This window comes from Bubalus bubalis, chromosome 9 (genome assembly GCF_019923935.1).
Source record: "Bubalus bubalis isolate 160015118507 breed Murrah chromosome 9, NDDB_SH_1, whole genome shotgun sequence".
NCBI lineage: Eukaryota > Metazoa > Chordata > Mammalia > Artiodactyla > Bovidae > Bubalus > Bubalus bubalis.
The window spans coordinates 93,826,797-93,840,366 of record NC_059165.1 but is presented as its reverse complement, the minus strand read 5'-3'; the positions used below and the strand labels follow the sequence as shown (position 1 = coordinate 93,840,366).

General features: G+C 43.5%; 1 protein-coding gene across 1 annotated transcript in view; it reads right to left on the bottom strand.

Annotated features, from left to right (window-relative positions):
- Positions 1 to 13,570, bottom strand: part of LOC102407985 (adhesion G protein-coupled receptor E3) — a 50,639-nt gene that overhangs the window by 1,253 nt on the left and 35,816 nt on the right. The window contains exons 12-16 of the mRNA XM_044948062.1: positions 12,772 to 13,007; positions 9,714 to 9,780; positions 5,806 to 5,897; positions 4,349 to 4,529; positions 2,475 to 2,570 (exon numbers count right to left, since the gene is read on the bottom strand). Coding sequence (XP_044803997.1) covers positions 2,475 to 2,570; positions 4,349 to 4,529; positions 5,806 to 5,897; positions 9,714 to 9,780; positions 12,772 to 13,007 — 672 coding nt within the window. The remainder of the gene's footprint in view (positions 1 to 2,474; positions 2,571 to 4,348; positions 4,530 to 5,805; positions 5,898 to 9,713; positions 9,781 to 12,771; positions 13,008 to 13,570) is intronic.

Below are 13,570 nucleotides of genomic sequence, written 5' to 3'. Positions count from 1 at the left end.
AAAAGGAGAAAAGTATTTTGTAATGTCTACCAGTTTCTTCAAGTACTATTTTGCCTATGCCAACAGTCCTTAAATTAAGTCTTTTGTAAAAAACATCAGTGTTCTACAAAATGTAAAGACGTTTTCTACAGAAAAAAAAAAATCCTGGCCAAAGATGTTTGGTAAGTCCCAAGTTCTGTGGCTTCTTTGAAGGTTTACAAAGCACAGGCCTGGTTAAGGCTCAGAGCATACCAGCAGTGAAACATCTGTTTGGCAACTTTGTGTAACTCATGAACTAGTATAACTTAGTTATGATGTAAGGTATCAAGAAAAAGTTTCATTCATGTTTCTGTAACTCAAAGGTTTGGACTCAGTTTGCTGCTGTTGTTTAGTTCATAAGTCATGTCCTACTCTTTTGTGACCTCATGGACTATATAGCCTGCCAGGCTCCTCTGTCCATGGGATTTCCCAGGCAAGAATACTGGAGTGGGTTGCCATTTCCTTCTCTAAGGGATCTTCCTGACCCTGGATCAAACCCGTGTCTCCTACATTGATAGATGGGTTCTTGCCGGGAGCCGGCATATTGCATATTGAGTGCAGCACTTTCCACAGCACCATCTTTCAGGATCTGGAATAGCTCAACTAGAATTCTATCACTGCCGGGAGCCAGCATGGGGCACTCCACCCATGACAAAGGTCATGAGGAAGGAGGCTCGGCATACACAAAGGCGGGATCGAGCCTCAGGAGTCCCCCTGGAAATTCTCAAGCATCTACCCCCAAAACCAGAGTCTGCCTACTTTCTGCTTTGTGCTTTCACCTACACCTCTGACTTTACCGGGGGCTGTCCCCCACTACCTCTCTCTTAAAAAAGAGTTAGCTTACAGCTCCAGTTAATAATTCCTGGGTGTGACAGTGTTTAACCTACAAACTCCTTTGGAAATCCTCTAGCCTGCCTGAATAGGTTTTTCCGGCCACATGTGATTGTTCAGAGCCTCCCAACTGTGAGAGGCAGGAGATGTTCTAAACTGTCTAAACACAGATTCTTTTGAGTAGTTAAAAGATGGATTAGAAATTGTATTGGTGAAAGGTTTTTCACTTATTGAGCCAATGTTTGCTGCTAAGTCTCCATACTCCTTACCTACTGTGTCCTTGGCAGTGTATTGATTGATATAATGGGTGTATAGAAATGTAAGTAGTAGCCTCAATGTTTGTAACGTTGGACCCTTGAGTTAATTCTTTTCTTGATTGAGCCCACCTCACCTTTGCCCTATAGGAATGCAGCTTTGTCCAATGGTTTTTTGGAGGCTGGCGCCTGACTTTGGAATAATCACCTTTAGAGAAAGATAAGTTTCTTAAAATGTTAACAGGCCTCCTGGCCAGAAGATGATGTTATTCACCTGAACTTTTGCATATGATAAGTTTGAAAGCCTGGCTTCGATTAGGACCAGGAACTGCTGTCCTTGCCTGACTCTACCCCTTCCCCCATTATCCTCTATGCACAACTTTAGGTATAAAAACTACTTTGGAAAATAAAGTGCGGGCCTTGTTCACCGAAACTTGGTCTCCCCATGTCGTTCTTTCTTTCACCTTCTGGCTGAATTTTTCCTGAGGCGGGAAAGCTCGTCAAGCCTACTAATTTTGCCTGGGCTTCTAAGATCCGACCGGGGAGGCCTTAGTGTCTCCTCTCCTTCGGGAGACCGGGAGGACGCCTGCGGCCTTCGTAGGTGACGTTAATTCCCTGCTTTGGAATTTTATTCAGCCTCTTTTCTCCACTGAATTTTCCTACTGAGCTATCCTTATTCTATTACTCTTTGTATCCTTAATTAAAGTGTAATTGAGCAGTTGTTTCCTGATCCTCGCCGACACCGTCCCCGCTTCGAACTCCCTGGATCAGCCGGGGCTGGACCCCGGCAGGTTCTTTACCACTGAGCCACTGGGGAAGCTCTTGGACTCAGAAACCAATAATTCTAGAAAAGTATAATCATTCACTGTGCAGATCATATGTGGTAAGTATGCTATTACCCTACCCTAGAGATGCTCAGTGGAGAAGGCAATGGCAACCCACTCCAGTACTCTTGCCTGGAAAATCCCATGGACAGAGCCTGGTAGGCTGCAGTCATTGGGTTGCACAGAGTCGGAAATGACTGAGCGACTTCACTTTCACTTTCCACTTTCATGCATTGGAGAAGGAAATGGCAACCCACTCCAGTGTTCTTGCCTGGAGAATCCCAGGGACGGTGGAGCTTGGTAGGCTGCCATCTATGGGGTTGCACAGAGTCGGACACGACTGAAGCGACTTAGCAGCAGCAGCAGAAGAGATGCTCAGAGTCAGATATTGCACAGTAAGCTGAGACAGAGATGCTAACAGGTTTCTGTACCAAGAGTCAATGTGTAGTCTCATCACACTATTGGGTGAGGGGCAGACCCAACTGCCGGCAGAAGAGAATATTTCAAATAAGGAAACAGCATGGACGGGGACAGGAAATCATCTTACCACATGGGTTTGGCTGGTAGAGCTGGAAAGGATGTAGCTGTCAGACTCCGTCTTTTTACTCATACTCCTAAGCCACTTTACATACTCCTCTCTCACCTGAAAAAGATGGTAAATGAAAATCTTGCATTTAAATACATTCTAGATATAGGCACGAATGCTACCAAAAATAATGTTTATTTTTCCATTTATATTTGCAGATAACCCATAGAGGCTATATCAAACAGATTGAACTATGAGTGATTGTGTGTTAGTGGCTCAGCCATGTCTGACCCTGAGACCCCATGGACTGTAGACTGCCAGGCTCCACTGTCCATGGGATTCTCCAGGCAAGAATACTGGACTGGGTAGCCATTCCCTTCTCCAGGGGGTATTCCCAGCCCAGAGATCATACCCAGGTCTCCTGCACTGCAGGCAGATTCTTTAGTGTCTGAGCCACCAGAGAGGCCCCTATGAGTGATTACAGAGATATTATTTGTGGATCAGCCTATGCATCTTTATGCTAATGATAACACAGCATTTATATCATCCCTAAGAACATAAGCAGTTTTCTGTAACTACTGAGAATTGCTTCCTCCTCTCAATGTTGTTGTTCAGTTGTTAAGTCTTGTCCTACACTTTGCAACCCCGTGACTGCAGCACACCAGGCTTCCCTGTCCTTCAGTATCTGCTGGAATTTGCTCAAACTCATATCCATTGAGTCGATGATGCCATCCAACCATCTCATCCCCTGCCCCCCATTCTCCTCCTGCCCTCCCTCGATCTTTCCCAGTATCAGGGTTTTTTCTAAAGATTTGGCTCTTCCCACCAGGTGCCAAAGGATTGGAGCTTCAGCTCCAGCATAAGTCCTTCCAATGACTGTTCAGGGCTGATTTCCTTTAGGATTGACTGTTTTTATCTCCATGCTGTCCTTAGGACTCTTAAGAGTCTTCTCCAGCACCACAGTTTGAAAGCATCAATTCTTCAGCGTCAGCCTTCTTTATGGTACCACTCTCACATTCATACCTGACTACATGTCTCTCTGAGATCAATACATACAACTCCATTGGAGTGAAACCTAGAGATATATGCCTATTTATTTAGTCAGAATGCAATGTAAAATCACTGCTTAAAAAGCTTATATGGTCCAGTCAATGCTGGCACGTGGATCTTCACTACCACCGCAGTCTCCTATACTCAGAGCACTGCCCTCGCTCCACATCTTTGGGTTCTGGGACTGGCAAGGGTTTCCACATCAGCCTTACTTCCTTTCTTTGGCTGGTTGTCTCCCACCCACATTAAGCCCCTCACTGTCAAGCCTAAGGAAGCCCTATGTGGTAGTTTAATGTTCCCCTAACAATTTTCCCCATGGTGCAAATCACAGTTGGTTATTCAATGTCTAATTATGTTGTTTCCCATTTCTGATTTCTTCACTGTTCAGAAAGCAGCCCCTGGATCCCTCAGAGCCAAGCAAGTAATAATCATTAAAATCCAATTTGAGTATTAAAAAATGTAAACCATTGTCCCCCAAACTTTAGTTTTGTTGCTGTCAGACCCCATATTCGTGATCTGAGAAGATGAATGGGGAAGTAACTATCCATTCTTCACTGCAGATTCATGTATTGGGAAACTGGAAAATGGAGACTTGAACTCCCAAAGGGGAATCAAGATGGTGGAGTGGTAGGATGTGGAACTCACCTCATCCTACAGATACATAAAAAATGCTTCTACAAACAGGGGCTTGAACTCCCGGACTCAGTGGAGAATGGTAGGCTTGAGGAAAATGGGAACACACCATCAGGCAGAAGGGCATCATGTGGAAGAGAAGGACTAGCCAGGTAAACGCATGAGAGGACCCCAGCAGGGAGCTGGGAAGAAAACAGGATGGGTCCTATTACCTGCTGGTTGAGGAGGCAGTGGACCAGGAAGATGTAGACTCCCTGCAGGACGTTGGTGATGGTGAAAGCATAGGCGATGATGGATCTGATGGGTTCCTTTATCAGTTCAGCGAGAAAGAAGCCAAGGCACCAGGAACAGCCCAAGAGGAAGAGCTGAGCAATGGCTTTAAACGTCAGCATCCTGTTAACACCAGGAAGGACAGTTACCAACTCACCACCTTCTCTCTTGAGTAGTATGTTGTCCTGTCTTCAGACCCCATCTGCCTTCCTCTCCAACTGTAGTACTTTAGTCCCTAAGTTGTGTCTGACTCTTTGCGACCCCATGAACTGTAGCCTGCCAGGCTTCTCTGTCCATGGAATTATTCAGAATAAAACAAGAATACTGTAGGTGTCCACAGGTTGCCATTTCCTTCTCCAGGGGATCTTCCCAACCCAGGGATCAAGCCTATGTCTCCTGCATTGGCAGGCAGATTCTTTACTACTGAGCCACCTGGGACACCTGTTCTAATTACTTGTGAACTTTTCTCAAGCCAGGATGGATTTGGAGTAACTGTGGTTGTGAGTGCAATATTCGGAAGTAATGGCTATCATTTCCATTGTAAAAACTCTAATAGATGAGCATGAGCTTATTCCATGGGTGTTTTCCTCTAATATGAATATTTATAATTGGAATGATATTTTGTGGTGGTGGTGGTTAGTCGCTAAGTCGCATCCAACTCTTGTGACCTAGTGGACTGTAGTCCACCAGGCTCCTGTGTCCATGGGATTTCCCAGGCAAGAATACTGAAGTGGGTTGCCATTTCCTCCTCAAGGAAAGGTATTTTACCATTATGTTTTTTTAATGTGGCAAAAACACATAACACAAAATTTACTACAACTATATTTGAACACACAGTTCAGAAGCATTAAACACATTCACATTGTTGCAGGGCTAGCACAACACTATCCTTCTACTGAGGTTTTTTTCACCCTGAAGAACTGAAACTCTGTATCCAAAAAACAATAAATACCCATTCCTTCCTACCCTCAGCCTTGGGCAACATCAATTCTACTTTCTGGTTCTATGAATCTGCTCATTAATTTCAAGGGTTCAAATATATATGATTTTAAGGGTGATTCTCATTTGACAGTGGTTCCTAACATGGTAGGCAACTCTTTACAGATGACTGTTTAGGGGGTTCCCAGGTGCCTCAGTAGGTAAACAATCTGCCTGCCAATGCAGGTGACATGGGTTTGATTGTTGAGTCAGAAAGATTCCCTGGAGGAGGAAATAGCAACCCAGTCCAGTATTCTTGTCTGGGAAATCCCATGGATAGAGGAGCCTGGTGGGCTACTGTCCAGGAGGTCGAAAAGCATTGGGCACCACTTAGTAACCGAGCATGCATGCATGCTTGAATAAAAATCCTTTAAGACTACAACCGATGCAAAGCCCATTAAACTGTCTAAACCCATTTTACCTTGTGTTTTGTATCTTGGACACGTCTTTATTGAGGGAAGAAAGTCGGTCTCTCAAAATCCACAGGGTTATTGAATAAAAGATTAAGTTTATCTGAAAGAAAAAAAAAAGATACTAACTGTGGACCAACATACAGAGTCAATTTTTTTTTTATGATGGCCATTCTGACCCATGTGAGGTGAACTACTCATTGCAGTTTTGATCTGCATTTCTCTGATAGTTCATGATGTTGAGCATATTTTCATGTGTCTCTTGGCCATCTGTGTGTCTTCTTTGGAGAAATGTCTATGTAGGTCTTCTGCCCATTTTTTGATTGGGTGTGTTTCTTCTCATATTGAGTTTCATGAGCTGTTTGTATATTTTGGAAATGCATTCCTTGTAAGTTGCTTTGTTTGCCATTATTTTCTCCCATTCTGAGGGTTGTCATTTCATCTCTTTATGGTTTTCCCTGACATATGTGTACTGCCATGTGTGAAGATACCATGAGTAGAGAGCTGCAGATAGCTAGTGAGAACCTGCTGAGGAGTGCAGGGAGCTTAGCTGGGTGTTCTGTGATGACCTAGAGGGGTGAGATCGGGGTGGGTGGGAAGGAGGGCCATGAGAGAGGGGATATATGTGATGGCTCAGAAAGTAAAGAATCTGCCTGCAGTGCGGGAAACCAGGGTTCGATCCCTGGGTCAGGAAGATCCCTTGGAGAAGGGAATGCCAACCCACTCCAGTAATCTTTCCTGGAGAATTCCATGGACAGAAGGGCCTAGTGGGCTATGGCCCATGGAGTCGCAAAGAGTTGGGCCTGGCTGAGTGACTAACATGCTACATATAGCTAGTGCACTTTGTTGTGCAACACTGCAAGGCAACTATTCCCTAAGAAAGAAATAGAGTCAAACTAGAAAGCACTGAAGATCATGGGAAAGGTATGAGATTTTATACTTAGAATATGTTGAAACGTGGGGACTTCCCTGGCGGTCCAGTGGTTAAGACTCCATGCGTCTAATGCAGGGGATGCAGGTTCCATCCCTGGTCAGGAACTAGGATCCCGCATGCTTCATAGCACAGCCAAAAAGTTAAAAACATATATGTTGAAATTCCTTTGGAGTCGACTGGGGATACTTGGACAATACCACCAAGGAGCTCTGAAAGGCCACAGAAGAACACGCGTGGGTGGTCAGGTGGCACAAACACAGTGCAGGGTGGTGTCTCCACCAGCGCCTTTCCTTGCACACATGGGCCATTTTGTGATTTTCCAGGCTCGTTTCAGATAGTCTGGGGCATGTGGCTGCAGTCTAGTGGATGAGATGTTGGTCGCAGTGACACATGCCTGAATCCTACAGTCTTCAACTCTTCCCCTCCAGCAACAACCAATGAGTTCATGTGTCAAAATAATAGAATCATAAAAGAAAAGCTGAGGACTTCCCTGGTGCCACAGGGGCTAACAATCTGCCTGCCAATGTGGGAGATACGAGTTCAGTCCCTGGTCTGGGAAGATCCCACTTGCCTTGGAGCAACTAACTCCATGTGCCAGCACTAGTGAGCCCATGTGCTGCAACTTCTGAAGCCCTCACGCCTAGAGCCCATGCTCCACAACAAGAGAAGCCACCTCCACGAGAAACCTGAGTGCCCAGGAGAGAGTAGCCCCCACTCACCACAACTAGAGAAAGCCCGCACAAAGCAACGAAGACCCAGCACAGTCACAAAAAAAAGCAAAGCTGAATCTCACATGGGGAGCCTCTTGATCCACACTGGACTTTGCAAAAATAGCACACAAAAACGTATTTGCTCTGCCAAACCACTGAGATGTTGGGAATTCTTTGTCACTGTGGCACACTTTAGCTTAAACTGACTAATCATCAGACTATATCCTAAGAGTTGAACAAACTGAAGAAGATTTAAGAACACTTGGTGAAATCACTTCCAAATCACATAATTTTATCATAGTCACAATTATATTTTTACACATCCACTCATTTGTTTATTTAACAAATATATATTAAGTATATATGGCATGCTAGATATTAGAGATACAAGGATGATTTCTTCTCTATTCATCAACATTTAAATATGCTAAAAATTTTTTTTCCTTTTTTTTAGATTTTTATTTTTATCATTAAAATTTTTATTTATTTTAATTGGAGGCTAATTACTTTACAATATTGTGGTGGTTTTTACCATACATCGACATGAATCAGCCTGGTGCATATGTGTCCCCCCCATCCTGAAGCCCCCCTCCTAGCTCCCTCCCCACATCATCCCTCTGAGTTGTTCCAGAGCATAGGCTTTGAGTGCCATGCCTCATGCATCACACTTGCACTGGTCATCTGTTTTACATGTGGTAATATACATATTTCAATGCTATTCTCTCAAATGATCCCGCCCTTGCCTTCTCCCACATAGTCCAAATGTCTGTTTTTTACAGCTGTGTCTCTTTTGTTGTCTTGTTGTAGGGTTGTCATTACTGTCCTTCTAAATTCCATATATATGCGTTAATATACTGTATTGGTGCTTTTCTTTCTGACTTACTTCACTCTGTATGATAGGCTCCAGTTTCATCCACTTGTTAGAACTGACTCAAATGCATTCTTTTTTATAGCTGAGTAATATTCCATTGTGTATATGTACCACAACTTCTTTATCCATTTGTCTGCTGATGGATATCTAGGTTGCTTCCATGTCTGAGCAATTGTAAACAGTGCTGCAATGACCACTGGGGTACATGTGTCTCTTTTGACTCTGGTTTCCTTGGTGTGTATGCCCAGCAGTGGGATTGCTGGGTTGTGTGGCAGTTCCAGGTTTTTTAAGGAATCTCCACACTGTTCTCCACAGTGGCTGTACTAGTTTGAATTCCCACCAACAGTTGAAGAGGGTTTCCTTTTCTCCACACCCTCTCCAGCATTTATTGTTTGTAGACTTTTTGATGGCAAACATATGCTCAAAAAATTTAAATAAAGACATATGCTCAAACATCTGCTATTAAAAAGAAACGAATGTTAAAACAGTACCTAGTTTGCCCTCCTACACTGTTGGTAGGAATGTAAATTGGTAAAACCGGGATGGAGATCAGTATGGAGAGTCTTTAAAAAAGTAAAACTAGAACTACTATATGATTCAGCAATCCTGCTCCTGAGCATGTACCCAGAGAAAGCCATGCTTTGAAAAGAAACATGTTCCCCAGTGTTCACTGCAGCTCTATTTATAGTATGCAAGACATGGAGGCAGCCTAAATGTCCATCAGCAGAGGAATAGATGAAGAAGATGTGGTACATAAATACAATGGAATATTATTCAGTCATAAAAAGAATGAAATAATGCCATTTTCAGCAACATGGTTACAACTAGAGATTATCACACTAACTGAAGTTAAGTCAGAGAAAGACAAATATCATATGCTCCTGCTTATATGTGAAATCTAAAAACAACATACAAATGAATTTAAATACAAAAGAGAAATAGACTGACAAACAGAAACAAACTATGGTTACCAAAGCGGAAGTGGAGAGAAGGATAAATTAGGAGGCTGGAATTAACATATACACATTACTATATATGAACAGGTAAACAATAATGGCCTACTGTATAGCATAGGGAACTATATTAAATTCTTTGATATAACCTATAATGAAAAAGAATCTGAAAAAAAATATATATTCTTTTATATATATAAAAGTATCCATATATATATACTTTTCCAGATTCTTTTCCATTATATATATAATTATTATATATATATATGGCTGAATCTCTTCACTGTACACCTGAAACTAACACAACATTGTAGATCAGCTGTACTGCAATAAAAAAATAAAAAATAGTACCTCTTTTGATCTTCAAATTAAGTTGAATACTACATACCACACACACATACTCTATACACACATGGCACCTGAGGCAGACACACACACACTACAAACCTACCAAGATGACTGCTGATATGGGTCCTAAGAAACTCAAGATAAATCCTTTCTCTATGTTGATCCAGCAACTGAAAAACAGAAAGCAACAGTGGCAGCATTTTAAAAAGGTAATGGAATATAAGAAATGATCTGCAATAGAGAATATTTATATAGGACTTTTTGGGCTTCCCAGTGGCTCACTTGTAAAGAATCCACATGCTATGCAGGAGATGAAGGAGACATGAGTTTGATCCCTGGGTGGGGAAGAGCCCCTGGAGAAGAGCATGGCAACCCACTCCAGTATTCTAGAGAAACCCATGGACAGAGGAGCCTGTGGGCTACAGTCCATAGGGTCACAAAGAGTTGGATACAACTGAAGCGACTGAGCATGCATATAGCATTTACATGTGTCAGGTACCATTCTAATACTTGGAAGTAGATAGTATTACTCCATATTACAAGTGAGAAAACCTAGGAAAGAATTTAACTGTCCTCAGAGTCACCAGGCTAGTTGCCGGGGTCCAGCCCCAGCTGATCCAGGGTATTCGAAGGAGAGACGGCGTAGGCGAGGGTCAGGCAACAACTGCTTAATTAAACGTTAATTAAGTATATAAAGAGTAATAGAATAAGGATAGCTCAGTAGGAAAATTCAGTGGAGAAAAGAGGCTGAGTAGCTTGGTTTAAGCGGGAGACCAATAAAACTTCAAGACAAGAAGTTTGCACCACTTACGTAGGCCGCAGGCGTCCTTCCGTTCTCCCGAAGGAGAGGAGACACTGAGGCCTCCCCGGTCGGATCTTAGAAGCCCAGGCATAATTAGCAAGCATGGCGGGTTCCGCACTCCAGATGGAGACTCAGCCAGAATTTGAGAGAGAGAGCGACATGGGGAGACCAAGTGTCAGTGAACAAGGCCCGCACTTTTTTTTCCAAAGTAGTTTTTGTACCTTAAGTTGTGCATAGAGGATAATGGGGGAAGGGGTGGAGTCATGCAAGGACAGCAGTTCCTGGTCCTAATCGAAGCCAGGCTTTCAAACTTATCATATGCAAAAGTTCAGGTGAATTACATCATCTTCTGGCCAGGAGGCCTGTTAACATTTTAAGAAACTTATTTTTCTCTAAAGGTGATTATTCCAAAGTCAGGCACCAGCCTCCAAAAAAGCATTGGACAAAGCTGCATTTTACATTTCTATACACCCATTATATCAATCAATACACCACCAAGGACACAGTAGGTAAGGAATATGGAGACTTAGCAGCAAACATTGGCTCAATAAGTGAAAAACCCTTCACCAATACAATTTCTAATCAATCTTTTAACTACTCAAAAGAATCTGTGTTTAGACGGTTTAGAACATCTCCTGCCTCTCACAGTTGGGAGGCTCTGAACAATCACATGTGGCCGGAAAAACCTATTCAGGCAGGCTAGAGGATTTCCAAAGGAGTTTGTAGGTTAAACACTGTCACACCCAGGAATTATTAACTGGAGCTGTAAACTAACTCTTTTTTCAGAGAGAGGTAGTGGGGGACAGCCCCCCGTAAAGTCAGAGGTGTAGGTGAAAGCACAAAGCAGAAAGTAGGCAGACTCTGGTTTGGGGGTAGATGCTTGAGAATTTCCAGGGGGACTCCTGAGGCTCGATCCCGCCTTTGCGTATGCCGAGCCTCCTTCCTCATGACCTTTGTCATGGGCGGAGTGCCTCACGCTGGCTCCCAGCAGTGATAGAATTCTAGTTGAGCTATTCCAGATCCTGAAAGATGATGCTGTGAAAAGTGCTGCACTCAATATGCAATATGCCGGCTCCCGGCAGCTGGTAAGTGAGGAATCTTGAATTTGGAACCAGGTAATCAAGTCTAGAATTCATGCTCCTTGAAGTTTATGGAAGCATTTGGTTATGACAGCAAAGATTTGTAAAGAATTTCAAATGCCTATCACTTAGAGGTTAATTTTAAAAAGTTGGTAAGAATATACAATGTAACACATTAAATTATGATGTATATCTGTATTATTAATGTATAAAAAGTCCACTACATATTATTAAGGGAATAAACAAATTACATGCAGTACCTTTATCATGATCCCATTTTTATAAAAAATATATATTTATATGTATAATATATATATTGGGCTTCCCTGATAGCTCAATTGGTAAAGAATCTGCCTGCAAGGCAGGAGACCCCAGTTCAATCCCTGAGTCAGGAAGATCCCCTGGAGAAAGGATAGGCAACCCACTAAAGTGTTCTTGGGTTTCTCTTGTGGTTCAGCTGGTAAAGAATCTGCCTGCAATGCGGGAGTCCTAGGTTTGATCCCTGGGTTGGGAAGATCCCCTGGAGAAGGGTAAGGCTACCCACTCCAGTATTCTGGCCTGGAAAGTATTAAGGGAATAAACAAATTACATGCAGTATCTTTATCATGATCCTATTTTTATAAATATATATATTTATATGTATATTTATACATATTTAAGGGCTTCTCAAGTGGTGCAGTTGGTAAAGAATCCACCTGCCAAAGAAGGAGACACTGGAGACATGGGTTAGAACTCTAGGTTGGGAAGATACTCTGGAGTAGCAAATGGCAATCCACTCCAGTATTCTTGCCTGGAAAATTCCATGGACAGAGGAGCCTAGTGGGCCACAGTCCATGGGGTTGCAGAGTCAGATGTGACTGAGTGACTAACACATACTGGGCTTAGTGGTATTACAGAGGTTCTGTAATAGAAGTAGTAAAGATCTATAAACATGTGACATTTATAAATATAGACATTTATATAAAAAGTAAAAATTCATGCTCCTTCCAGTTTACTGTCTGTGTTATTTTACACTAGTCGTTCACCTTTTTCTCTAAACCTCAGTTTGCTTAGTACACAAAATGGGAACAATTGGAGCACTTTCCTCTAGGGATGTTTTGATAGACGTGAGAAATGGTGTATATGAAACACTTCGCCCCAGGGGCTGGAGAAATAAATGTTCAGCATCTTTGTTCTCAGCCTGAGTCGTGACCTACTCACCCTTCCTTCCACCCTCAGTTTCCCAGGGAGACAGGTGTGCACCCACGTCCCCGACAGCGCATTTTCAGCGCCCGACTCACTGCTTAGCGGTGCCGTATCCTCGGGGGTTGATCGCTGCAGACACAGACACAATCACCGCTGGGACCCCGTAGCCTACAGGGTACATGAACCTCTTCTTGAATCTGCCTGCGCTGGTGTAGTTGGCCACCCTGAGGTTCCTGACAGTGAGGAAGAGGTGCAGCCCTTCGAGGAACATCCAGGTGAAGGCGGCCAAGTAGAGGTAATGCAGAACACCGGCGACGACCTTGCACAGCACCTGGGGGGAGAGGGGGGCCACTGGAGTGGTCCTGGGTGCAATGACCTCACCATCTGCTCTTCACCGGGGTTGTCTCTGGGTAACTTTGGTGAGAGATGCTCCTTAGCCTTCTTCACATGTCCTTCTTCTCTTTAGAGTCATGTCTCCAAACGGATGGATGGTCCCCCTTGTCTATTCCCATGCCTTGGCAGGCTGTCACTTGGGCCACCCAAGAAAAACTGAAAATGTATCATGTTTAAAGTTGAATGGGGGACTTCCCTGGTGGTCCAGGGCTTAACATCCATCTGCCAATGCAGGGGACACAGGCTTGATCTCTTGTCTGGCAAGATTCCACATGCCATGGGGCAACTAAGCCCAAACACCACAACTACGGAAGACCGAGAGCCCTGCTCTTGGTCAAAGCGGTCAAAGCGCATGCTCTGAAGCAAGAGACGCAATCGCAGTGAGAAGTCCGTGTACTGCAAGGAGGAGTAGCCCCCACTCACTGCAACTAGCAAAAGCTCGCAGCAATGGAGACCCAGTGCAGCCAAGAATAGCTAACTAGCTAACTAAAGGTCAAAGAG